This window comes from Heteronotia binoei, chromosome 6 (assembly GCF_032191835.1).
Source record: "Heteronotia binoei isolate CCM8104 ecotype False Entrance Well chromosome 6, APGP_CSIRO_Hbin_v1, whole genome shotgun sequence".
Lineage (NCBI taxonomy): Eukaryota > Metazoa > Chordata > Lepidosauria > Squamata > Gekkonidae > Heteronotia > Heteronotia binoei.
The window spans coordinates 28201465-28226507 of record NC_083228.1 but is presented as its reverse complement, the minus strand read 5'-3'; the positions used below and the strand labels follow the sequence as shown (position 1 = coordinate 28226507).

General features: G+C 42.0%; 1 protein-coding gene across 1 annotated transcript in view; it reads left to right on the top strand.

Moving 5' to 3' along the window:
* The window catches only part of CDH23 (cadherin related 23), a 655943-nt gene that overhangs the window by 406110 nt on the left and 224790 nt on the right, over positions 1 to 25043 (top strand). Inside the window, exons 13-14 of the mRNA XM_060241177.1 lie at positions 20063 to 20127; positions 22171 to 22408. Of these exons, the coding sequence (XP_060097160.1) occupies positions 20063 to 20127; positions 22171 to 22408 (303 nt within the window). The remainder of the gene's footprint in view (positions 1 to 20062; positions 20128 to 22170; positions 22409 to 25043) is intronic.

Below are 25043 nucleotides of genomic sequence, written 5' to 3'. Positions count from 1 at the left end.
TGTCTCACCAGCAACTACTCTAGCAACTGATGTTAAGGGGACTGCTGTTATAAAACACAATCAAGAGAACATGGGACTTGTCCCCCCTCCTCTCCAGTACCTGGGAGAAGTGGCAGAAGAAGCTCTGTAATTCCCAGGGGGGTTGATTGGCCATTTTCCCCCTGCCAGTCTCTTCAGAGTTGTCAGGTTGTTAGTTTAGCTTTAATGCCTGTATCCATTGAGGCTCTGCAATTTCAAGTTTCTCAAGGACCACTTTGACATTTTAACAGTGTCTTCCCCTTAGTTATTCTTTCTATTTCTGCATCCCCCGCTTCTTTCTTCTCTGCTTCTCTTTCCTCTAATCAGTCACCTTTATACACCTCCCCTCTAATAATCCCAGTAAGCAAGTCAGGACCAGTTGTTCCTGATTGTAGCTTCATGCATTTGTAAAAGCGTTAGTTGAGGGAATATACACTGAAGCACTTTGATTCTCTTCTCCCCGCCCAAGTTTATAATAATGTAAGTGGGTCCCCTACCCCTCGTTAATCTGCTTTTGAGCACTTCAGGCTTGTCTGAGAGACTGGAGAGCTGGCATCCTTTGCCTGCTATTCTTCCCCCTAAATTGCCCCCCTCCAGCTGCTTTTCAGCATGTATGGTGACAAATCATGGCTCTAGCCCTCAGTGAGAAGATAAAGCTTCCTGGACACTGTTTGCAGTGGAGAGTGATGAAATGGTTGCCCAGTGATTGAAAGAAATACTTGCTTTCAACCTTTAGAGCAGTCCTAGTATTTTTGTTGGGAGCAAAACAAATGCAGCTAAAGCTTTCATATCAAAGTCCTTCCTTTTGAGGGTTAACATTTAGATGGCCCATACTTTTGTTGATAACGCTGAGGTTGCCCAAGGTTTGACGATGCCTCAGAGTCCATGCAGTTTTTCCTTTCTGATATGTTGCATGGACTGCTTGTTTCTTTCTGTGTTGCTGTTTCTTTGCTCACTGCCCTGCAGAGTATCACTAGGAGACCGGCTGGCAGAATGCAGCGATGAGAATCGTGGCAGGTCACTCTGATGGCTTGACAGGTTTTTGACAGTCAGTAATTGCTTTCCTGCTACAGCTCTTTTGAGCAGAGAGATTTTGGCCAAAGCAATTTGTTTCCCATCAATTTTTATTCTTGTGGGTTTTTTAAATAATAAAAATGCCCCCAACAACAAGCAAACAAACAAACTTGGGAACCCCTTTATTTAGCAGTCCTGATGTCATTCACTTTGCAAGGGCATTCCTGTTTTGTAGAGAGTGACACATCTAATGGAAATCTCCCCTTTTGGAACTACCAGCTTGCTGTCTCTGTTCCTCCCCCTTCCTCTCATTTTTCTCTTCCCAATGGCATACTCCACATTAGCCTTCAGTTGCTGCTAAAGAAGCTTTTGTTGAAAGGCAGCAAAGTATTTTACAATTTTTTTGCAATCCACCAGCCCTCCAAAGAACATTGGGCAACATACATTATTATAATATGAAGTTATCATCACAAAAATGAGGCAGCTCTGCCTAAGAGAACAATGATCTGCTCATTGTTACAACTGCGAAGGAATATGAACCCTGTTTTTCCTCGTCTAAATCCAGCACTGTAACCACTACATCAGTCCTGCCAGATCCAGAAAATTTTCTTTACACCCAAGCAGAAACATGGGACCCACTTTTAGTTATTCATTTTATATATTACCAAGGCTTTTTTTAGCAGGAATGTGCAGGAATACATTTCCAGATGACTTGGTGTCAGGGGGTGTGGCCTAATATGCAAATGAGTTCCTGCTTGGCTTTTTCTACAAAAAGCCCTGTGTGGAACAACGGTGACATCAGGGGTGTGGCCTAATATGCAAATGAGTTCCTGCTGGGCCTTTTCTTTTCTAAAAAAGCCCTGTATGTTACTAATGCCTTTATTTTCTGAATTTATAAATTTAGATCTGTCCTGTTGCTCTTCTCTCTCCTATTTTCTTCGTTTTGTTTTATGTTTTTTCTTGCTTTAAAGTGGTTATGTGCTTTCATGGAATTTACAGTTTAGATACAGTTAAAAGCAGTTTGCCATCACTTGCCTCTGGATAGCAGCCCTTGACTTCCTTGGTGGTCTCCCATCCAAGTACTAATCAGGGGTGACTCTGCCTAGCTTCTGAGATCTGACAAGATTGAGTTAGCCTAGGCTATCTAGATCAGGGCTTATATGAATAGTGTTGAAGAGTTGGTAATTTGAGGACCTCCCTTAAGATCACATGATTTAGTTTGTTCTGGAGCAGGGGCTAGATACAGCTATACAATGTTTTAGTTGCTGTTCATATTAAAGTTGCTTTAAGTAACGTGTATATGAAGCAAGAAATATTGTGCATGGCACTGCTGGTGTTAACTTACCATAGGTATATCATGAATAATAGACTAGTTGAAGTGAAGACCGTGCTCAGTCTGTACCACACTAACTTTCTTTATCTATTGACCAGTCCATTTCCTTACTAGCATTGTGACTCAGTGTTTAGTTTCTCTGTGTTTTCAGGTTCTGATAAATAGCTTCTGTTGTTGACTTTCTCACTCTATTTCTTTTGGTTTGGGTTCTTTTGTGCTGAAATGCCTTTAACCCATATAATTTGTCATCTCTTCACCAGCTTTCTCTCTAGCAATGTGTTCACCAGCCTCATTGATCTAATGTTGTAACTGCTTGGAATATGTGCTCAGATATCATGCAATATAGATTAGTTACCCTTTGAATCACACAGATTATTAAAAACTGGGTAAATTGTGAATTTTTCCCTACACTTCAAGAGAATACCTATTAGATGAGTCTAGCATGACTTTAAAGCCAGCAGGTAGTAGTTGCTACAAATGAACATAATGTGTTATGTACCATCAAGTCGCTTATGACTTAACAGCCATCCTACGAATTAATGACTCCCAAAACTTCCTATCATTAACAGTCTTGCTCAGGTCTTGCAAACTGAAGGCCACAGCTTATTAAGTCCATCCAGCTCATTTTGGATCTTCTTTTCTTTTCTTAGCATTATTGTCTTTTTCTAGTGAGTCTTGTCTTTTCATGACTGTCAAGAACACAGGGGCTTCTTTTAATTTATCAGCAATTATTAATTTGAAGGGGACCTGATTTGGATTAGGGATGATGATAATTTATATCTGATAAAGTCCACTTTTCGCTGCAGAAGTTTATGCCATGATATAGTTATTAGTGTTTAAATGCTCACAGGAGTTTTTGTAGTAAGGTTTTCATGTTGTTCTAAAAAGATAAGGGCTGTAGCTTCTTTTGTAATTTTCTCCGGGCCTTAACAAGACAAGATCAGATCTCCTAACTCTATTCCATTTATGAGTCAATCTTTATCCAAGTCTGAGGTTTTTATCCAAAGATATTCCATTGAATTGTCCACACTTCAGGGGCAGAACCTCAGGAGAGATATTTCACTGAAAAATTTTATTTCTCAAGAGCAATGAGGCAATGACTCTGCTCCCCAAATTTTAAAATTAATCCTCCCCCCCCCCCACCCCATTGCTTGTGGAAACTACAAACACTGGGGGAATCCTTTCAAATCCCATGGCCATGCACATCCAAAGTCTTGGCTCCTGTGACTTTTCTAAGCCTCCTTACTGTCTTCCAATCATAAGCTTTATAAACTTTTGGCAGGTGTGTTCAGATTCTCCAATGTGACATAGTACCAAATAGAGAATCTTCACTGAGAAATTGTCGTGAATTTCAAGCTGTGTGGACTGTGCAGTTCTATGAACTCATCCTTCAAGGGATCTGTGGAAAAGTAAGCCCTGGGCTTTGGAAAGGTTCCCTTCCCCAATGCCCACACTATCTGATAATTTAAATTAAAGTAACCCCATTACTCTCAATATTCAGATTCAAGTACTAAACCCAAGATACTGTCCAAGACAAGTCAGAATAAGTATTGTATGACCAGTTGCAGCAGAACATGATGAGGATGTGCATTGAGATGAGCATCTAAATACAGATCCATTTGAGAGTTATGGAGTATAGATAGAAGAAGAGTTGGTTTTTATTCTCTACTTTTCTCTAACCTAAGGAGTCTCAAAGCAATTTATAATTGCATTCCCTTCCTCTCCCCACAACAGGTCCTTTGTTGGGGTTAAGAGAGTTCTGAGCAGTGTTCTCTGTAAACTGAGTTAGTGTGAGCTAGCTCACAGTTTCTTTAGCCTTTGGCTCACACATTTTGTCTTCGCTCAGGAAGGATGGCCCAGAGCAAACTAATTTGGGCAGTAACTCACAACTTTAATGCCAGTAGCTCATGAAGTAGAATCTTTGCTCACAAAACTCCACAGCTTAGAGGGAGCATTGGTTCTGAGACTGCTGTGGCTGTACAAAGGTCACCCAGCAGGCTTCATGTGGAGGAGTGGGGAATCAAACCCAGTTATCCAGAGTACAGTTCACCACTCTTAACCACCACACCACACTAGTTCACGTGCTAGGTAGGCTGTGCAGTGCCCATAGTTGGTATCATATTAAGTAAGCTGCTGCTACAAAGGGAGAATTAACTTCTTACTTCATGGTCCAGGATGAGTGTTCTGATATCATGGCTGAACCATGGCATCAGCAGTAGATAGGGAGGTAAAAACAGCTCTGGAAAGAGGTCCACCCCTGCCTCATCCCTCGGGCAGTTGGTTCAGTCTCTCATGTGGGTGGTTAGCATAGCTGGCTCAGTCACTTGCCTCCATGGTGATTGCTCCCTTTGACAGCTGGTTCACTTGCCACAGCGGCTGCTTGTGGGTGGCTTGGGCAACTCAGGCTACCAGCTTGCAACAGCAGTGGCTGCTCTCCCTCTCTGCATGGGATGAGGGCTGCTAGGACACTGAGCTTGCCTGTCCTGCATGAGGTGAGGGCTGTCCTTCGCTTGGATCCAAGGTAGCTTCCATAGAGGGGCAGCCCTCCAGGACATCCACCCACTGGATTTTGTTTTGTGTGGCCTTAATGGCTAATCCATCTCTGATGGGAAGTTGTTACTGTCCTACAAAGGACACCATAAATCAACAGCAGAGGGAAGAAGGGAGTCCTGCTTCAGCTTATATTTATGAAAATACATTATGTATGGATCCATAGTGGCTAACTTGTTCATTTCACATTATGCATGCTGTTCCAAGATGCATTTGCATTAAAGTTGCACAACAGGAAAATATGCATGCACAGGCCAACCAAGAGCATCAGGCATGTAACATACCTTTGGGTGAGGGTATAGCCTACCTCTTCAGCCCTTGCCATGGTAGAGATTCCTTCTGCCAAAAGATTGTGTCCGTTATTGCAGGACCAACAGAACATCCCAATAATTTTCTCTAGGCTTTTCATCATTTGATCCAAATAATTGCTTATCTTCCTCTAATTAACATTATTTTAATGTTAATTAAACAGAAAAACCAACAACCAACCACCATTATTTCAGTGTCTGATTTTGACACTGTTGAACCCATGAGATATTGCTTGGTTTTATTTCCTTGAGTTTTATGGGGGTTAACAGGTATAGTTAGTCCAGTACCGACTAGTTAGCAGACTGCTTTAAATAAAGCTACAAACGCAGAAGCGTCTCTTCACCAGGTTACTCAGCTTACTTCTCTCTTTATTTTAGAAGTGCACTTCAGATAGAAAAGAGGAGAGATAGGATAGAGTACTGACTTACTAGCTAAGAATGGAAGAAGATGGCAAGAGGGACATCTGCTTCGTGGTGCCAAGGCAGGACAGCATGTTGTCCCTCTTGGTCTGTGCAGGGAGAAGGGGAGCTTGCCACACAGCCTGGGAGGCTGAGGCAGGGGATAGCACCTTCACTTCCAACAGGTTTTTCCCTCAGTCAATACTACATGCAAATTGGGTGGCTGAAAAAGTGCTCTGTGCAACAGAAAATTCAGCCTGATTATTACAGACTTTGTACTGAAAGAGAGAGTGATGTATGTACTTGTGTTTAGGTCAATAACATAGTCATGTTCCTTGGGATTTGCTTCATTTGCACAACAGTAAGAAAGATCTGAGGTGTTTTCCAAACTATCTCTCTTACGCAGATATAATAACCTCTTCAGAAAACCATATAATCAGCACTCTAAGAACCAGTGATGGTTTCTGGAGTTTAAGGGGGAAATCTTCCTTTGAAATGCCTTCCCCTTCCTCATGCATTTGACCCAATTATTATGCATTTTTCGTTATCAAACAATATGTGTTTCTGCTTGCTTTCAGTTGGCGATTTTGTTTTTCCTCTACGGCTTTCTCCTTTGGTTTTTTAGTATTACAATTGATTGTTGTTCTATGCAGTAAATCAAGAAACATTTGTTTTTAGAAATTTAACATTTAAGTTTTAATAGCTATGCAGGCTTGTACTGTCTGTTTTTAGATTATGGTGTTATATGGGGGGTTGTGTTATTGATACATATTATAAAAGATTACTTTTTAAATAGCAGAATAAGAGCTAGGGTTCAGATTTTCCTCCCACAGGTTTCAGAGATTTTGAAACTATCAGTTCATCATTGCGTATTCACACAGGCACACATGGGACTGCACATTCACAGGGGCAGCCACGGAGACTGGTTCGAGACCTTTTGGAGTGCTCCCCCTCCCCTCTGCCTGAGACGAGAGTGGGCAACCTTCTTGCCCAAAGGGTCACATGACAGAGGTGGTGAAAGCATCCCTCCCTCAGTTCTCTCTTCACTGCTATGGAGAGATAACACATTGGAACTTCCAGCAAATTGAGCATTTGTTCCTCAGCATGAGTTCTTTCCCTAAGGGAAAAATGATGTTGTTTACAAAACTCCATCCATGTGGCTTAAAAATGGCCAAAAATGACAAATTTGAGAATTGCCTTTTTTACTTGGGTGAGGGCCGCAACACCAACTGTTTGGCATGCTGCCTTTTCACACCTAAGGCTAGGCAGGACTTTAAGGCTTAAAGCATCTTTATGCGAGAAATCCCTTACCATGACAGATTCTTGGTGCCAATTCCTTCAGCCAGGAGGTTAGGGGAAATGAGGGCTCTCATCTGTGACCTGCCCTTCACCGAGTTACACCAGGATAAGGTCATTTTACATCCAGGTTTAGTTTGTGTCAAAAATAGTTTCCAGATACCTCTTTTCTAGAATCCATGTCAATTGGGTAGTGTTTGATGAATATGGATGGTAAAGAGCATGTAGCTGTCTTTTTCACAGAATCCAAATCGGACGCAGAAAAGATTCTTCACACACTTGATGTTAGACGGGTGTTATTTCATTTAGAATGTACAAATAACTCTAGGTAAAAATCTAAATAGATAAATAAAAAGAGTTATAATAAGTTTATTTTAGTCATGATCTGTTTTTTTTCTGTTTTGGAAACTGCTGTTTGGTTTCCTATTATAAATATATATATTTCACCCCTCACATTGCTGTCTGTCTTAAACTTGCCCTGGCCATAACCTTTGTTGCCTCTAGAAGTGCTTAAGGACTGCCTTGCATAAAGATAACTAATCAGTCCCTTGAATTGCAAGAGTGATCTCAGGACTCCTGAGCTGTAATGTTCATTCAGGATCTCTGGTTCCTCTCAGCATTTCTTCTGTTGAGAAGTTTCAGTGTATCTGGTAAGCTTTTCTGGTCCTTTGTTACCTCCCCCTCCCCACCCCCCCCCACCCCACTTTGTGCTTCCCTGAAGCTGCTGTGAGTAGAGTTAATCTCATGCAGTTTAAGGAGGTATTCACTGGGGGCTCAAAGGATGATGAATGTTGAAACCATTACCGGCAAAGCACCAGGGCTCTGTGGAGCTGTTTAAAAATGCATTCTCCCATGTAAATTTCTGCTCCATCAATCCTTATGACATGTCAAACATTGCTATTGTTTCCTGAACAAATTGTACGACATGCCCTTTTCTGCAGATTTGTGCACGAGAGCAGAACTTCACAGCTTTGCCTTCCGCTTTTGTCTCTGAGCAGAGCTTATGGCAGCAGCTGCAACTGTGCTGATTTTGATCGCAAATGGATGCCGGATGTATAGGAATGAGGTAGTCAGGGGGGTGGGAGGGGGAGAAGACTTGCAAATGTGATAAATAGATAGGCACAAGGTAAGTTTGTTTGGGATATGCAGAAAAGTGGGCCAGATACGCAGAGGTGAGCGCATAACAGTTGCTCAATAATTCAGTTATATTTATTTGGAATGAACACATCTCAGTTTTTTCCCAGTACTGCTACAAGGAGTGGCCTACAGACAGAGGAGAAAGGGTTCCTGTTTTCCAGACCCTTGCCATTCTCCCCTTGAGGAAAATGTGATGTGACAATGAGATCTTCCCCATTCTTTCCTGCTGTTGTATTTCCACTGCAGGCCATAGTTTGGGTGGAGGCCTCTTTGTAGGCACTGAACATTGCTCATTCTACAGGTTGATTCATTTCAACATTTTTCTTGGGGCACTGTTGTGTCCTAGGCTCAAATGGGAGAACTGTTACTTTTGGAGGGAAGCTGAACAAGCCAAAGCTTGTACTCCACACCAGGGTTCCAGAGAAGGCCTAAGCGTGCCCAATCAGGGGAAGGATTGAAACATAAGTAGCCAATCAACATCTAGGCTCATACTGTACCCTGATAGGCCCTTAGGGCCCTGTAAATAGCCAATCCATGTACATAGTTAAGGACCAATCAGAAGGGGGCAAGAATTGTATAAAGGAGCGGGAAGTTTGAATAGAGCTCAGTCTGTGTGTGTGTTCCTGAAGTAAAGCTTGCTGAAATCACTCTCCGACTCTGGTCTCTTACTGCGCCGACCCCAGTACTTTACAGGCACAATGCCTAATATAAACCCATGAGCCATTGGGGTTGCCTGAAGGAAAGAAAATGCAATGAAGAGTCACTTTCCAAGTGTGTAATCTCACCCCACCCACCCCCTTTAGTTGGAGATATTCATACAGAAGGATCTGATCATTCTCTCACCTCACTCTGGCTTCCTTTGTGTGTTTCTTTGTGTGTGGGGTATGTGGAACTCTCAGTTTCTGCCCTCAAAGCAGACAGGCAGCTTTAGAGCACAGGATGACCAGCCTCTGGCTCATTGGCTGCCCCAGCTGCATGGTAGTTTTTCCCATCTTGATGAAGCATGCAGTAGGCCTCCTTGGAGAGGGATTAGGCCCTATCCCTCTCTGTCTGCTTCTCTGTTTCCGCCCACTGACATTCTTCTGCCACATGTCTTTGGCTGCATGCACTTCTACCACAAGCCTAACACCTAAAAAACTTAAATGGTTTTTGCAATGCTATACACTCCATAAGCCCTTAAGAAAATTCAGATCTTTAATTGGTACAGAATGCTACAGCCAGGATGTTGACTCTAGTCTTGTCCCACCTATCACTCATGATCACGCTAGTCTTGGCGTATCTACACTGGCTTCCAATTTATTTCCGGGCATAATTGAAGATGCTGTTCTTGACCTTTAAAGCTCTCTGTGGTTTGGGACCAACATACCTGAAGGACCAACTGCCCACTTATGAAGCTGCCCAACCACTATTGTCATCTTCAGAGGATTTGCTTCAGGTGCTCCTGCTTTCTGAGATTAGGTGGGTGGCAACCCAGGAGAGGGCCTTCTCAGTTGTGGCACCAAAGCTCTGGAACTCCCTCCCCTGAGAGATTTGACTGCCAGCTTCTGTTGCTAGCTTTCACTAGCAGGTGAAGACTTTTTGTTTGTTTGTTTCATTTGGTGTTCCTTCAGTAATCTTTCCTTCCTGACCAATGCTTTAATTGCTGTTTTTTATGTTTTGTATATATTTTAATTCTGTTCTTAAATAGTTTTAATGATGTGTGTTTGGGGGGGGAGGTTTATTTCTAATGGTTTTAAAATGTGATTTTTATCATGTGTGTTTTAAATTTTTGAGGAGCCCCGTGGCGCACTGTTAAAGCTGCAATACTGCAGTCCTAAGCTCTGCTCACGACCTGAGTTTGATCCCAGGTGGAAGCTGGGTTTTCAGGTAGCCAGCTCGAGGTTGACTCAGCTTTCCATCCTTCTGAGGTCGGTAAAATGAATACCCAGCTTGCTGGGGGGAAGCGTAGATGACTGGGGAAGGCAATGGCAAACCACCCCATAAAAAGTCTGCTGTGAAAACGTTGTGAAAGCAACATCACCCCAGAGTCGGAAACGACTGCTGCTTGCACAGGGGACCTTTCCTTTCCTTTTCCTTTAAATTTTTTGTTGACTTGGTGGTAGAAAGGTGGGGTATAAATATAGTAAATAAATAAATTCCCCTCTTCATGTTTTTTCCTCTCTTGCAAACATGACCAGAGTTACCACAGTGTGTAGAGATACATGAGTGAAATTGCTTCAGTTAAGCATTTACAAAAAATGGAACTCTGCTCCCTCACTTGTAGGAGGAAGATGCATGGCAGTGTGAGAAAACCATAAAGATTAGTACCAGAACGATGCGGCACTGGCAAGAATGGAATGAAATGCAACAAGTGGATTAACCTGGAAGCTTGTCCTGGCAGTGTGTCTTGAATTGAAGGGGATTTAGGAGAGGGGAAGCACCACTGGGAAATAGATGACATTCAGAAATCACAGGGACAGAGATATCTTCCTGCAATGTGAGGTGTCCAAGATGTATCACATATTAGATTTCCTTGCTTTTGATGATGTAAGCATTCTTTTTCTTCTCTGATCCATCCATTGGATTTGATCATTCCTTTGTGGGATCGCATGAGATGTAGATTTCTTGTTGGCATATTGTCTTTTCATGTAGGGTATGGCCTCCATGTATAGAAAATCAGACATTCAACTAAATGAAAATTGCAGCAGCTTCTAAATTAAAGGTGTGTGTTCTGATTTTTCTGTGATGTCACCTGTCAAAAAACAGTAACTGACATTATATCCTCAGCTGCCTCTGTGAGACTTATGATCTATTATGCCATGTGACTCCTCCAGTGTATGAATGTCCCACTCTTCCTGATTCTGTCCCCTTTTGCAGCAATGCAAAAAATTTAAAGCCTTTGGATTTATGCTAAGAAAACTGGAACTGAAGTGAAGAGAAATAAAGAGGATGGTGGAGGGTTTTTTTTCCCCATCCTGAGACAATCACAGCCTGAATGTGTCAAATGCATTTTGCCTTGGCAGCGCAATGATGTTTTTGAGTTTGATGATTACACACATTATTGCTATCCTGGGTGAAATGGCAGATCCATCACAGGCAGTTTGTGAGGCAGCAGGATGGGTGAGAGAGCAAACAGCTGCCCTTGTGCTTCTTCTGCCACTGGAAGGTATTGGGAGCTGGTGAAATGCTGCTTGTTACCTCTCTGAAAAAGAAAAGAAATCAGCCATGAAAATTGCCCAATGACACTTTCTGTGAGATGGTGTTAGTGGGTCTTGTTTAACATGGTAGGAAATCTCAGCACTGGGGGGTGTTTGCTGAACCTTGCTTTGATCCCTCCGGGGACAGCAGGATGAAATCAACTGGGCCCCCAGAGAGCTGTTCCTTTAACCATGCCCTTTTAACCTTCTTTTGTTTCCCTCACCCCAGGCCCCCATCCCATGCGCACAGACATACCACGTAGATAGCAGCAGAGGAAAATTACACTCTTCCCACCCCCAGCACTGCCCGTCACTGAAATAAGCACAAACAATCACCAATTATGAAAGACTAAATGAGAAGATTTGTTTTGCTGGTAATGCCAGCATTTAGCCTCATCTAAAGGTTGTTGTAAATCATTACTTCATCAGTGGCCAATCCACCCATTTGGAAAGGCTACTTACTTTCCACCCTTTCTTGCACTAAACACTAAGCAAAGTGTAGGCTAACTTGACATTGTAAGGCATAGTGGAATGGGCACATACCCTGTTATATATAATAATCTGTGATGGTCCCTAGTACACCCACATTTTTAACAATACAAAGTGAGCTAAGAGGCTAGATGTCAGAACTGCCTATCTAGTGATGTTGCAGTGCTCTCACCTCAAATATCTGCCAGGCTACTTCTAATAAAAACTGCTTGTAGGGCAAGGCATTAATTACTAAAATATATCTTAAGATTATAGCAAGATACAGGAAGGAATAAGGCATTGTCACTAGATGGACTATGTTCTTAGAGATGAAAGACATACTTGTAAACAATGCGTACTTGGAGAAATGTTGAGTGAGAAAGATTTACAAGATTATGCATGCGATAGAGAAGGTAGAGAAAGAAGTACTTTTTTCCCTTTCTCGCAATACAAGAACTTGTGGGCACTCAATGAAATTGCTGAGCAGTCAGGTTAGAATAGATAAAAGGAAGTACTTCTTCACCCAAAGGGTAATAAACACATGGAATTCACTGCCACAGGAGGTGGTGGCAGCTACAAGCAAAGCAAGCTTCAATAGGGGATTGGATAAACATATGGAGCAAAGGTCCAGCAGTGGCTATTAGCCACAGCATATTGTTGGAACTCTGTCTGGGGCAAGTGATACTCTGTATTCTTGGTGCTTGGGAGGGGCAACAGTGGGAGGGCTTCTAGTGTCCTGGCCCCACTGATGGACCTTCTGACGGCACCTGGTTTTTTTGACCACTGTGTGACACAGAGTGTTGGACTGGATGGGCCTTGGCCTGATCCAAGATGGCTTCTCTAATGTTCTTACTGGATTATAGATTCAGGTGAGTAGACCTGTTGGTCTGAAGCAGCAGAGCAAAGTTTGAGTCCAGTGGCCCCTTTAAGACCAACAAAGTTTTATACTGGATATAAGTTTTCATGTGCATTCATACTTCGTTGGATGCTTGCATTCACAGAAAAGCTTATATCCAGAATAAACTTTGTTGATCTTAAAATTGCCACTGGACACAAATTTTGCCAGTATCGTAGCCTTACACCATCAGGCTGTTCCCAACTTAAAATGTACCCAAATGTCAAAAATGGTAATGAACAGTTGTCACCACTCAGCTGGTCCAGTGTGTCAAACCTTCCTTAAATGTGTCAAATCATTTAGCAATAGAACAAAGTTTGAGTCCAATTGCACCTTTAAGACCAACAAAGTTTCATTCAGGGTGTGAGCTTTTGTGTGCAGGAACATTTCCTCAGACAAGCTGGAATGAAACTTACCAGTCCATACATATAAGGCAAAAATTGAACAACAAATTAGCATACAGGCATACAATATAATAAAATATTTTAATAGATGCAAGTAATAATAATAATAATGCATTTTATTTATATCCCGCCCTCCCCGCCGAAGCAGGTTCAGGGCGGCTCACAACATATAAATTCAGTTTACAATAAAACATCAGCACAATTTGATAAATAATTTATTAATAAAACCATCATTTAAAGCCATCATTGACAATTAAAATTAACATTTACGGTGCTATATCTCAGATTTTCCTCAAAGAAGGAGGAAAGCCACTGTAAGGCAGACCCCCTGATCCCTGCGTCGGCGAGCCGGCGGGTCAGTAACTGATGGTCGACCATGTCGAATGCAGCCGACAGATCTAACAACATCAGCACCGCCACGCCACGCCACCTCGACCCAGCTGCCACTGGAGATCATCCACCAAAGCGACCGTCCCATGACCCGGGCAGAAGCCAGACTGCTGAGGATCTAAGATGGAAGCGTCATCCAGAAAACCCTGCAACTGTAACGCTACTGCTCTCTCGATAATTTTACCCAAAAATGGTAAATTTGAGACCGGTCGGTAGTTTGCCAATTCGGCTGGATCTGCTGTAGTCTTTTTCAAGAGAGGGTGGACCATAGCCTCTTTGAGAGGTGTTGGAAAATGCCCTTCTGAGAGGGATCTATTTACAATGTCCCATATAGGACCTCTAAGTTCCCTCTGGCAAGATTTAATTAGCCAAGAGGGGCATGGGTCCAGATCGCAAATTGTTGGGCATACAGTAGAGAGAATTCCATCAACTTCCTCCAGGCTAAGTGTGTCAAAGTGATCCAGAACTGAACCAGAAGACAGGCACAGAGCCTCGAGTTCTTGCACTGTATCGAATGTGGCGGGAAGGTCATGGCAGAGCAACGTGATTTTATCTGCAAAAAAATTTGCAAAAGCCTCGCAGCCGATCTCTAATTCTCTAACATTTGGTCTGCCTTAAGGCAGTGTTGTGAGGTTCTCAGTTATCCTAAATAATTGTGCCGGGTGCGAATTTGCAGACGCAAAGTAGGAGTGACAAGCTAAATTTATAAGGTCATAATTGTTTGGATTTAATTCCAGGGGGAAACAGTGAGGCAAATAGATATCAGAATTGTCAATAGATGTGTAAATGTATCCATCTTAATTATGGAGTATTAAGAGCAATCATCTGACCTTGCTATCATGCTGTCACCTGTTAGGGTTCAACTGGAAGGAGGGTGAATTTAGCGAGTGCACCAGAATCTTATATACCCCATTCCTTCGCTTTAGTATTTTTAAATTTGTTGGGATAATTCAGCTCATGAGAGGACCAGTCATACTTAGAGTTTTCTAAGGAAATGTCTTCCTTTTTATTTGAGCTTTAGGAAGTTTACTAGAACTTCACTAGAACTTCAGTATTAAAGGAATTAGCTGATAACAATGACTTCACCATATTGTCATTCGGGAGAGAATGGTGTTTGACTTGCAGTTTATACCTATGAATCAAGGGTTGTTAACAAGTTCAAGCCATGTTTGTATCACCCCAGTGCCAGCAGGCACTACCATTCCTGCTCTGAGTTTTGCAGGTTTGAAACGGCTTTGAAAAGTCATTTGACTAAAGGTGGCACTGGAACAAAAGAATGTGCACATGCCAATGAAAGCAATACCTACTTCTAAATATATCAACTTCAGATCTTAAATACTATTGTTTGTTGCCAGTTTCAGTGCTGAACACCTTTGTTTTTGAAGCGAAGGGGTCACTTGAATTAATTCCTCCATCTTGCATTGCAGCTGGCAACTGTGTTGCATGTGTGTGATGACAATGAATGAGCCTGGAGTGAATGAAGAAACAGGAGATTGGGGTGGGTGGTTATGCCTGAATATTTTTGTGATTTGAAAATAATAATGATGTTCCTTCAAAGTATGGAGAATTTAAAATTTGCCTCTTGTATTTTGCTATCATCCTTTTTAAATGGGGCATTAGTACGATATATAAAAATAGTACCCAAGAATCTGGTTCTTTCCATGGAACAGCTTGGTCTTCAGGGACTATTTGGCTGAAGTGCCATCTGGATGTCTATGGGCAGATGCACCAGCCACATTAGTTTGCAGTAGCCTGAGAGAGTGATCTGCCAAAGGAAAGTATGGGATTGAACACGAGGAAGTTGCTATCTTGCATGACCAGCTCGTTAGCCTTCTCCCTAATGAGGTGGAACACATTTGGTCCAGGAGTACAAGGAACCTTTTCCCAAAACCATGTTCTCAGCCAATGAAAATTGAAGCCTGGTTTTGTGAGGGCATGCTGTGACAATAACCCACCCAGGAGGAAATTGCAACTCTCTCAGCCTCCAGCTGGCAGGGCAGGGTAAACACCTGGAAAGTCTGCTGCAAAGGGATGAACGGTTGCAAATTGATAGGTACATAGCATCCTACTGGGCAATCCCTGCCAAACCACACAGCAGTCCTGCTGAATAGAAGAGTATGGAATTAAAAGAGGAGGGAAAAGTAGAGCTGCTTGTGTAGGGGGAGAATTGAACTGCTGGCATAGTTTGCTCTTCTTCTGATCAAGTATGACCGGCATCAGATGATTGTGCAAAATCAGAATATACAAACAGAGCTGACCAGTGCCTGAATGTAAAGTTTTGTTAAAAGCCCTGTTATATCCCAGGGTATTTAAATACTATTGGTGTTTCTGTGGTATTTAACATTGCCTTATATTAGCATCTTAGATTTCACACTGGACATACTCAGAATTCTGAATTTCCATAATCAGTTAATTGGTTTCTATGTATAATTGGTACTATGTACCAGTTATGTACAATGTAGCCCCTGTCCTAGATGTCCAAGTCTCGTCAGACCTCGGAAACTGTTGGTACTGTTTACTACTTGGATGGGAGACTTTCTAGGAAGCACAGGGTCATTATGTGGGTGCAGACAATGCCAAACCACCTTTGTTTATCTGTTACCTTGAAAACCCTATGGGGCCTCTGTGAGTTGGCTGAGCGGCCTCTCCACCACCATGTACTATCGACCAGGTTTGGATGCCGTCTTCTTCTTGTTGTTATTTACATGTTAATGCTCTGCACTGTGCCACTATTACAACAGATTTTGCCAAGACATGCAGGTATTTTGTATGTCTAAGATATCTGGTGTTGATAACTTCAGTGCTTCAACTTTTTTATGGAACCATGAGAAACAGGAGCATCTAAGAAATCTATTTCAGCAGTGTGTGTGTAATGTATACACAAGGAATCATGTAAAACTGATTCTTCTGAAAGAGATTTTGCATGGTTGTTAAGTCGTAATAGCAGACTGTTTTAATTAAGGTTTAATTTTTGAACAGATAAATAAAAAATACACAGAAGATATAATTAACTGTAACAGCGTGTGTTCTGAAACAGTGTTACTGAGCCAGAAGTGATGCAAATATGTCACTGACTAAGCTGGAAGGATATATCAAAGATTCTCTAATATTGTGTTCCTTGTTTCCTTACACTCCTGCCTTAGTCTTTATCCTTCTTTCTGCATCTCATGCAGTCTGCCCACGTCCATCCGCACCATCAGTAATCTCAGAACAGAAAGAGAATCAACCCTTTGTGGCCTCCTTGTCTTGGTCTCCTCAAGGATAGGCAAGGCCATGTATAAATCAAGAAGGTTGTACTGTAGGGCTTTATTCCGCGTCACTCATAAAACCTTTTGAGTTTGGGAAAGAAATGGGTTTCTGACACTACTTTTTCTCACATCCATTCAACCTCCAAAGAGCCCTGGCAGAAATCAATTTAGAAAATAAGTTAAAAAACAAGATAGTTTGGGATTTTATTCCATCTCTCTCATTTTAAAATACAAATTTGTCCCCTTTGCCTTTGCTGCCACTCATGCATATTTTATATATTCATTAAAGCCAAGACTTTAAAACACCCACAAATCTTACTTTGCTCACAAAGAATGACACTGTGAGCTTTACACACTTCGCTGGGAAGGTTGATGTTATTTTTTGCCATGACCAGGTTGTGAAATCTGTCACAGCTATGAAAGATTTGCAAGGACATCATCCTGATGATGAAGGTCTTAGATTCTGCTCAGAGGGAGAATCCTTCTTGTCTGCTTCCTGTTCCCAATGCATTAACCTTCTATCTCAGCACTCCTGGAAAAGCTGTGGCTAACATGGCTTCTTGATTTACCCTACCTCTTGCATAAAGTTTAGTGGCAAATATTGTATTGATTTTCATCTGTTGTATGAAACAGAAGAACAGTGTATGCACAGGCATGTTTCTTACATTTACCGCCATTATAGAAAACCAAAGGAAGAAATCTATAAGGCTCATGGTACCATTTGGGATTCCTCTATTCTCCCCAAATGTAATGATTTGACATGCCAAAAAATGAGGGAGGCAGCCAAAATAGAAATAAACCTGGCCTCAAATTGATTGGTTAAATGGAAATTCTAGTCCTGACTGACAAAATTCTGAATATAGTAAATCGTCCTTTGGAAAACTTACAGTACAACGCAAAGCAGTAGTATATCCTTCCAAGTCCATCAAAGTCAATAGGTTTAGAAGAATATAACTTTGCATGGGATGGCCATCAGAGTCTGCAGACAGATGTTACGAAAACCCTTTGGCAAATGTCCCATTTTTGTTTGTTTGTTTTACCATTTAATCCCATTTTTATATTCTATTCATTTTTATGCAGCTGACTTAAAACCAGTCATATGTTTTAGTGGCAATATTTCTGTCAAATTTCATTAGCAAGACTGGGGGGAAGGTTGCTCAGAGTTGCATTTTGAGTCTGAAGTAGCCATAAAAGAAACTGGGACTGTCTACCAGACCCAGAGGTGTTGCCAAATTTGTTAACATCCCTAACTGCAGGAGAGATAGGGATTTGGATCCAGCATAGTTGCCTTTGGCAGAAGGATTTCCACCTGCAGAGTACTACTTTCTCACCTCTCCATTCCTGCTGTAGTTCAAATTGATGCTTTTGGTGGAGAAGGGATTCTCAGAAGCATAATTTCAGGAGGCATTTTAGGCTACAGCAGGGGAAGGACAGGTGAGAAATCCTTCCACTCACAGAAATGCTGCACTGAATCCAAACCAGCAAGTGCACAGAGTAATGGTGATAATGGTTACATTTTGGTTAACAGCTATTCTTTCAAATAAATGTAAGTTTTAAAAGCTCCAGTTAAAGGATAATTGGACAGGAATGACTTATCCATTAGGCATAATAGGCACAGTGCCCAGGACCCACAATATTCTTAGAAGCCCACAAAAATGTTTTTATTTCTTTTAAAATCAGAAGGGAGAAAATGAACTTTGAGTCAAAGAAAAAAATTTCCCTCACATCAGCAAAAAAAAATGTTTAGGGCCCCTGAAAATCAATTCAATTTTGCCTAAAACAGAAAAAAAAGAAAATGTTGAATTTAAAATTATATAAAAATGATTTGAATATTGTTGTTATTATGGTGGGAGGGGCCCACGAAGGCAAAAGTGCTAAGGCCCATGAAAGTCATAATGTGGCCCTGCAGGTGAGACAAAAGGTTTCAGTGAGAGGACAAAAGACCACAAAAAAGTTTCAGATTGGTAGTTGTCTGATGCTTCTACATTGCATACAATATGTTCCATTACTTATTCTTAGACTATGAATTAACTGATTTTTAAAAAACAAACAAAAGGGCAACTGATGTGACCCCAAAGGTGTCCCCAGTGGCAACCCAAATTAATTTTGCATTCTTTTGGAAGCTGTGATCCAGTGGATAAGGATGCATAAAAGATGTCATTATTTTGGTCTAGATATAAAGTTTATAACTCTGCTCCCTGGCATTACATTTTATGACACACATGGTCCAGCCTGACAAGGTCTCATTTATGTCAAATCCAACCCTCATGAGTTCAACACCCCTGGTCTAGATGTTGGGAAAAGCACCGAAACAAATGGATAGTTGAGGGAAAGAATGGCATTGTACAGCAAGAATAATTGGCTGGTGGGAAAGTGCATTCTGGTTACAATACTACTTATCAGTTGAGAGTCAGTTTAGTGCAGTGGTTAAGCGTGTGACCACTCTGAAACTCTGAGTATAGGGCAGGATATAAATCCAATATCTTCATCTTCTTCTTGTGTGTGTTCACGTATTCACATTCATTATCCCAGCAATCTCACAATAGTTGTGGGAAGCTATCCCATATTATTTTCTATACATTGTGAATGAGAACAGAGAGAAATAATGGTTTGCCTTGCCTAAGGTACACAAATCTCACCAGTTTTATCTTTGCCCGTGCCCTGTATTGGACAGCAATCTACATTTTCTGTGGGAAGAGTTCTGGGCAAAGATTGGTCAGCTTGCCCATCTAAAACTTGCTGACCTGTCTGACCAGCTGATTGCTTTCTATAAGCAGTTTATACAAAACAACAGTATATCAAAAAATCTTAAAATTGTAATCTGTAAGGTAGGAGGAAACAACACCCTTTAACTTCTATATTTTAGAGATATGGCATAAAAGCTTTATGCATTTATTGTAGCCATGGATCACACTTGGATGAAACTGTTCTTTCTCCTGCCGTGGAAGTCCCCTTTGGGAAGAGCGGAAATAGGTTCACTGTCCTAGAAATAAGGATTCTTTATGACAGTGATGTGTCTTTGAAGATGGAGTGACCCTGAATATGTGAACAAGCTCTTTTGTGTAAATGTCACCCTTAATATTCATATTTGCCTGTAGACCTTGGCATTGCTGTTATCTCTTTCAGCTTTCTTCTATGAAGAGTTTGAGTTCTTATGCTTCTCCATCTGTATGTGAAACTTTATGTTCCTTATTAAGACCATAAAGGGACAATATGCTTGTTGCTATATCAAATTGTTTTTATATTATTCTTAACCTTCTTGGGTCCTGAGATGCTCAGGATAAAGACACCTAAATAAATATAAACATTTTAAACAAACAAATCTTGCACGTCTTAATGTGCTTTCAAAATCAGTATTTGTGTCTGACGTTTGAGACTGGCTCCTCCTAAATACTTCCCATGGCACTCTCTGTTCCAATTTTCTAGGCAACAGACAATGATGTGGGCTCTTATGGAAAAGTCAACTATTATTTTAGTGATGATCCTGACAGGTAAGTACTTCCTGGATTACACCTATGCTGCAGGGTTCCTCACTTCATTCTGATGTGGTTTGGATCCCCGTTATTTATAATATGCATTCCTTTAATTTTTTTAGCATGTCTGCTTTATTCAAAGCATCTTAGTCTTGCCATTCTAAGAAACTCCAAAGCAGTTTCCATCAGTTAAAAAAACCCAACTTAAATAACATCATTCTGATACTAAAGAAAAATATAACTTTTTCTTCATACACTTATTATTTATACTGGTTAAACCTATGCCAGACAACAGTGGTAGCTAATGGGTTTTGCATCACTGCACATTTCTTAGGAGTTCCACCAAAAAGTGGGAATCCATTCAGTAGTCACTGAGCTAGTGCTAAATTGAACTGATGGATAGCTTGGTGAAACAAATACTGCCATGAGACAATGGGAAATGGAGATTAATGTCCATGGAGACAGCCCTGAAGTAGGGCTACTAGAAGCAAGCAAGATAGGCACTACAGATTAAGGGAGACAAATTGAAGAGATATGGACAAGAAGAAACTGCTGTCTTGGCAGCAAGAGCACAGTCCCAGCTGTGTAGGCTGCAGCATGCTGTGATGGTGTTAGGCCCTGATGCTTACCATTTGCACATTTCAGTATTCCCCCATAATTAGTTTAACTGCTATCAAGTTCACATCTGAAAATTTTTAAGCAGAACCTGTAATTCAGATAATGAGTAAATTATGGAGCAGAGCCTGTAATTCAAATAACCAATTAGTTATGGAGTAGAACTGGTGGGTCCATTTTTTGGCCTGGCTTGCTAGGCTTAGGTCATCAGTATAGGCCAGCAGGAAAGGGGTGTGTGTAAAACTATAGAGTTTGGTCTGAGAGCATTACATCATTGTATTGTCAGTAGCATGATATGGTGGCATGATGCTGCTTTTCTGTCAATTTTTCCTCCTGCCGCCTCAACCAGTGGCGGTGGGTAACAAAAAGAGAGAGAATCAAATGTCTAGGAGTCAGATAAATCTCAGCCCAGAAGATTTATATAGGTGAAGAGGAGGTCAAGATGAAAGTAATTAGGGAATGGAAAATTGCTCAAAGTGGTATAGATAGTTGGGACACTTCAGCTCTTGCCAGGCTATTTTTGAGGCTATTCAAGCATTATTTTTTTTTAGTTGAGCCTTATACTGAATCTAACTGTTGGTCCATCAAGGTCAGTATAAGTGGCTTAGACTAGTAGCAGGTCTCGAGAATCTCAGGTAAAGGCCTTCCACGTCATCTACTACTTATTGATTTAAACATGTGCTGTTTTCCTTGTTATGCCATTTAAGGTTACTGGAACTGGAAAAAAATGGATTTAAACATTTATATGCCGCTTTTCTCCCCTATGGGATACAAAAAGCAGCTTACAACATTTCTCCTCCTGCATCTTGTCCTCACAACCACTACATGAGGTATGTTAGACTGAAAGAGAGAGACTGGCCAAAGATCACCCCAAGTAAGCTTCCATGGCAAACTGTAGTTTCAAACCGTAGCCTGACAGATTCAACTGATACTCTCATCACTGTAGGATACTGGCTGTTGACACCACCACCCCACCCCCCACTCATGAATTGTAGTCACAGAAAAAGGAAGCACAGGGTAGCGCCTGACAATGTTCTGGAGGGTCTATTTTGAAAGCATTAGTTTATAGTGAATCTCATTTAGACACATTCCTGCTTTCCAGGTAGATTCAAACATTTCTTCCAGCAAAACTCCCACTCATTTTAATCAAAGAAAGGTAAAGGTTGAGGGGGAGGTAAAGATTGTTTTTGTTTTTTCCTAAGGACTAAACCTACAGATATTTGTGGGTAATGCAGGCTTCATTTTTGCCCCAATGAAATGCAGCCTCAGGAAATTTTTTTTCAGCAGAGAAGTGGTAAAAGGGAGAAAAGACACACACACACACACCCGAACTAATTTTCTATTGACAATTTGCTCCCCTGCTGATTTTCCTCTGTGAGATTTCAGGTACCAATTTACCATTGTATGTTTCCTTAAATATTGTTGATTTGCTGTTTGGGTCTCCAGATTCTCATTGGACAAGGATACAGGTGTAATCACATTAATTGCTCGGCTGGACTTCGAGACTACTCAGCGTTATACACTGACTGTGATTGCCAGAGATGGAGGTGGGGAAGAGACAACAGGGAGAGTCCGGATTAATGTCTTAGATGTCAATGATAACATCCCGACTTTCCAGAAGGAGTCCTATTTGGGGGCTTTGAGGGAAAATGAGCCTTCAGTCACTCAGGTGGTCCGTGTAAGGGTAAGAAAGACGTTTTGATTTCCCTGATACATTTTTCTTAGCTGCTCAGAGTTTGAGGATGTAGGGAATATAAATGTAAATTTAAGGTTGCATATCCACTGTATGAGTAGGGGTGAAAATTCTGCTTTAGCCAAAATTATTATGAGGCATGTTCATCGTGTACTGATCTGGGCTGCTCAGCTGTTTGGGTTCACATCTTGACCACCTGTTGCAGTCAGGCATCTGACTTCTCTTGACTAGGCTTGCCAACCCCAATCAGGGAAATTCCAGGACATTTGGGGAGGGTGTGATCAGGGTTTGCCAGTTCTTCTTCCCCACCACTGTTCCATTGGCCACTGGGGAAAAAATAAAAATAGCCATCAGGCAAAGGTGTGACATCACTGTCATGGAAAACCTGGAAGTGACATGAGTCCACTCTAGAAATTGCCAAAAACTCTGAGGCCGTTTTCGCACTAGCGTTTGCTCCGGCGTAGCGCCCCATTTACCTCCGGATCTTCTCTTGGATTTCGCACATGTTGCTCCGGCGCTGCGCTTTGCTCCGGCGCTTCAGGGATTTTACGCCGGAGTATGTTTTTCAGCAAGTTGCCGGAGTTTCCGAAAACCTCCGGATCCACTCCGGATCCACTCAGCGGAGTTTCCTGTGCGAAATCCATCCACGCCGGATCGACTGCTTTGGGGGCGTCACCCTCTCCCTTTCCGTCCTCCCACCCCATCCACCCGCTTGGCCAATCATCAGCCTTTCGCGGTGCTTCCCCAAAGTGCCGGCACGGCCATTTTTTTTAAAAAAAACTTCACAGTTTTGCGTAATAGCGATATTTCGAAATTAACAAATAGAAAAAAAAAACCCTCCTGGAATAGCCTCAATTGGCACTTCAATTGGTTTCGTTAGAATTTTTTTTTATTATTGACTTTAGTTGCGTTATTCCGCTGTTGCGTTATCTCGATAATGCGAAAACGACCATTGCTGGGGGGGGGGGGAATGTAGTGCCGGTGCGGGCCAAAGCGTCCATGTGTGTGTGTTTTAAGAAGGGAATGCCTCCCTCAGCTGTGCCACCAGGATTTCTGGACCTGCACAAAATCGCCATGTATAAAATGGGAAGTTGGAGTCCTGCATTCTTCTCCCTGGCTACATTCCGCTCGGTTAGAAAGTAGACGCGAGCGAGCTCCTCACACGCGCCACAGAAGGGGAAGGAGAGAATGGAGCGGGGGGGGGGGAGCTCTGGCAGCAGGAATCAATCAGGTCCCCGTTGCAAGCGCCAGCCGGGGAGGGGAAAGAGAGCGGAGGAAATTTGGGGGGGGGGGATCTAGTGCTTCAGAATTTGGGGGGGGGAATCTAGTGCTAGGATTCTCCACTGTGAATGCTTCCGTTAATACATAAAGGGCTGTGGAGGATTCTACAGCTGCAGCCAATCCATAAGCAGCAGCAGCACACGTGATGCGGTTTGTCCAAGAAAAGAAGGGGAGGGAACAGCTCGATGTTACGTTAGTACGTTAGTACGTCATTACGCAACCAGACTTGCGCTTAAAAAAAAAATGATTGACAGGGCATCGGACTCAAGCCGATGCCAGTGGGAAAACGATTTGAGCCGGGGCTTCAGGGAAGGCGACTCCGCAAAGAGTCACTAGTGGGAAAACGAGAAAAATTATCCGGACATAATTGCGCCGCGGAAAAAGGGGAGCAAACGCTAAGTGCGAAAACGGCCTGAGGTTTTACTAGTGATTCATGGAACAGACTGGCATCACTTCCAGGTTTTTCCCAAAAGTGACATCACAGTGCTCAATGGCACCCCTCTTGGGAAATGGTTGCCAGGTAACCCTGGCAGCCCTAGGACTAATGCCTGTGGAGGGGAGAATTTGGGGAGAGATTTCACTTAGAATATATGGTGTACCAAAAGGTTTGTCCTCTGAAGCTGCCATTTTCTTGAGGGAATTGACCTTTTATTGTTGTTGTTGCTGTTATATTACTTGCCCCATCCCAGCTCATGCCAGGCTCTGAACAGTGCACAAAATATATCATAAAAACAATGCATAACTTAAGATCAATATAGCACATTAAAAGTAAAGCTTCTCAGAAAGAAAAACCAGATGGTGTCCTATTAGTTATTTTTGTGCATGTTCTGGACTACCAGGGTGTCATACTTGGGGTGGGGGGATGAAGAAAATCTTGCAAAGTGTTGGGAGGTGGGGAGGAAGCAGTAGAGGAGAGAAGAGTGCCAGCCAATGATAAACCATTGTTGTCCTCAACCAAAAACCTGGCAGAACATTTCTGCCTTACAGGCTCTGCAGAATTGCTTAAGGTCTCCCAAGACCCTAATGTTATTTGGCAGAGTGTTCTACCAGGTCAGGGCCAGGACCAAAAAGGCCTTTGCTCTGGTTGAGAATACCATAATTAAGAACAGTGCTATTTGTATTTGAACTCAGTTCTTCCCCAGTAGCTGATTGAGTGCTTTACCACATGGGGGTCCTGTTTTCTAGCACTAGGGTTTTCAAGGTATGAAATGATCAGAAGTGGTTTACCATTGTCTTCTTCTGTGCACTACCAGGGTTAGCTGAAGTGTCTCTGTTATTGACTATTATAGATCCCCCCCAGTGTCAGATTAAATCCTATGGAGGCCCCTAGGCAGTCAAACTTTCA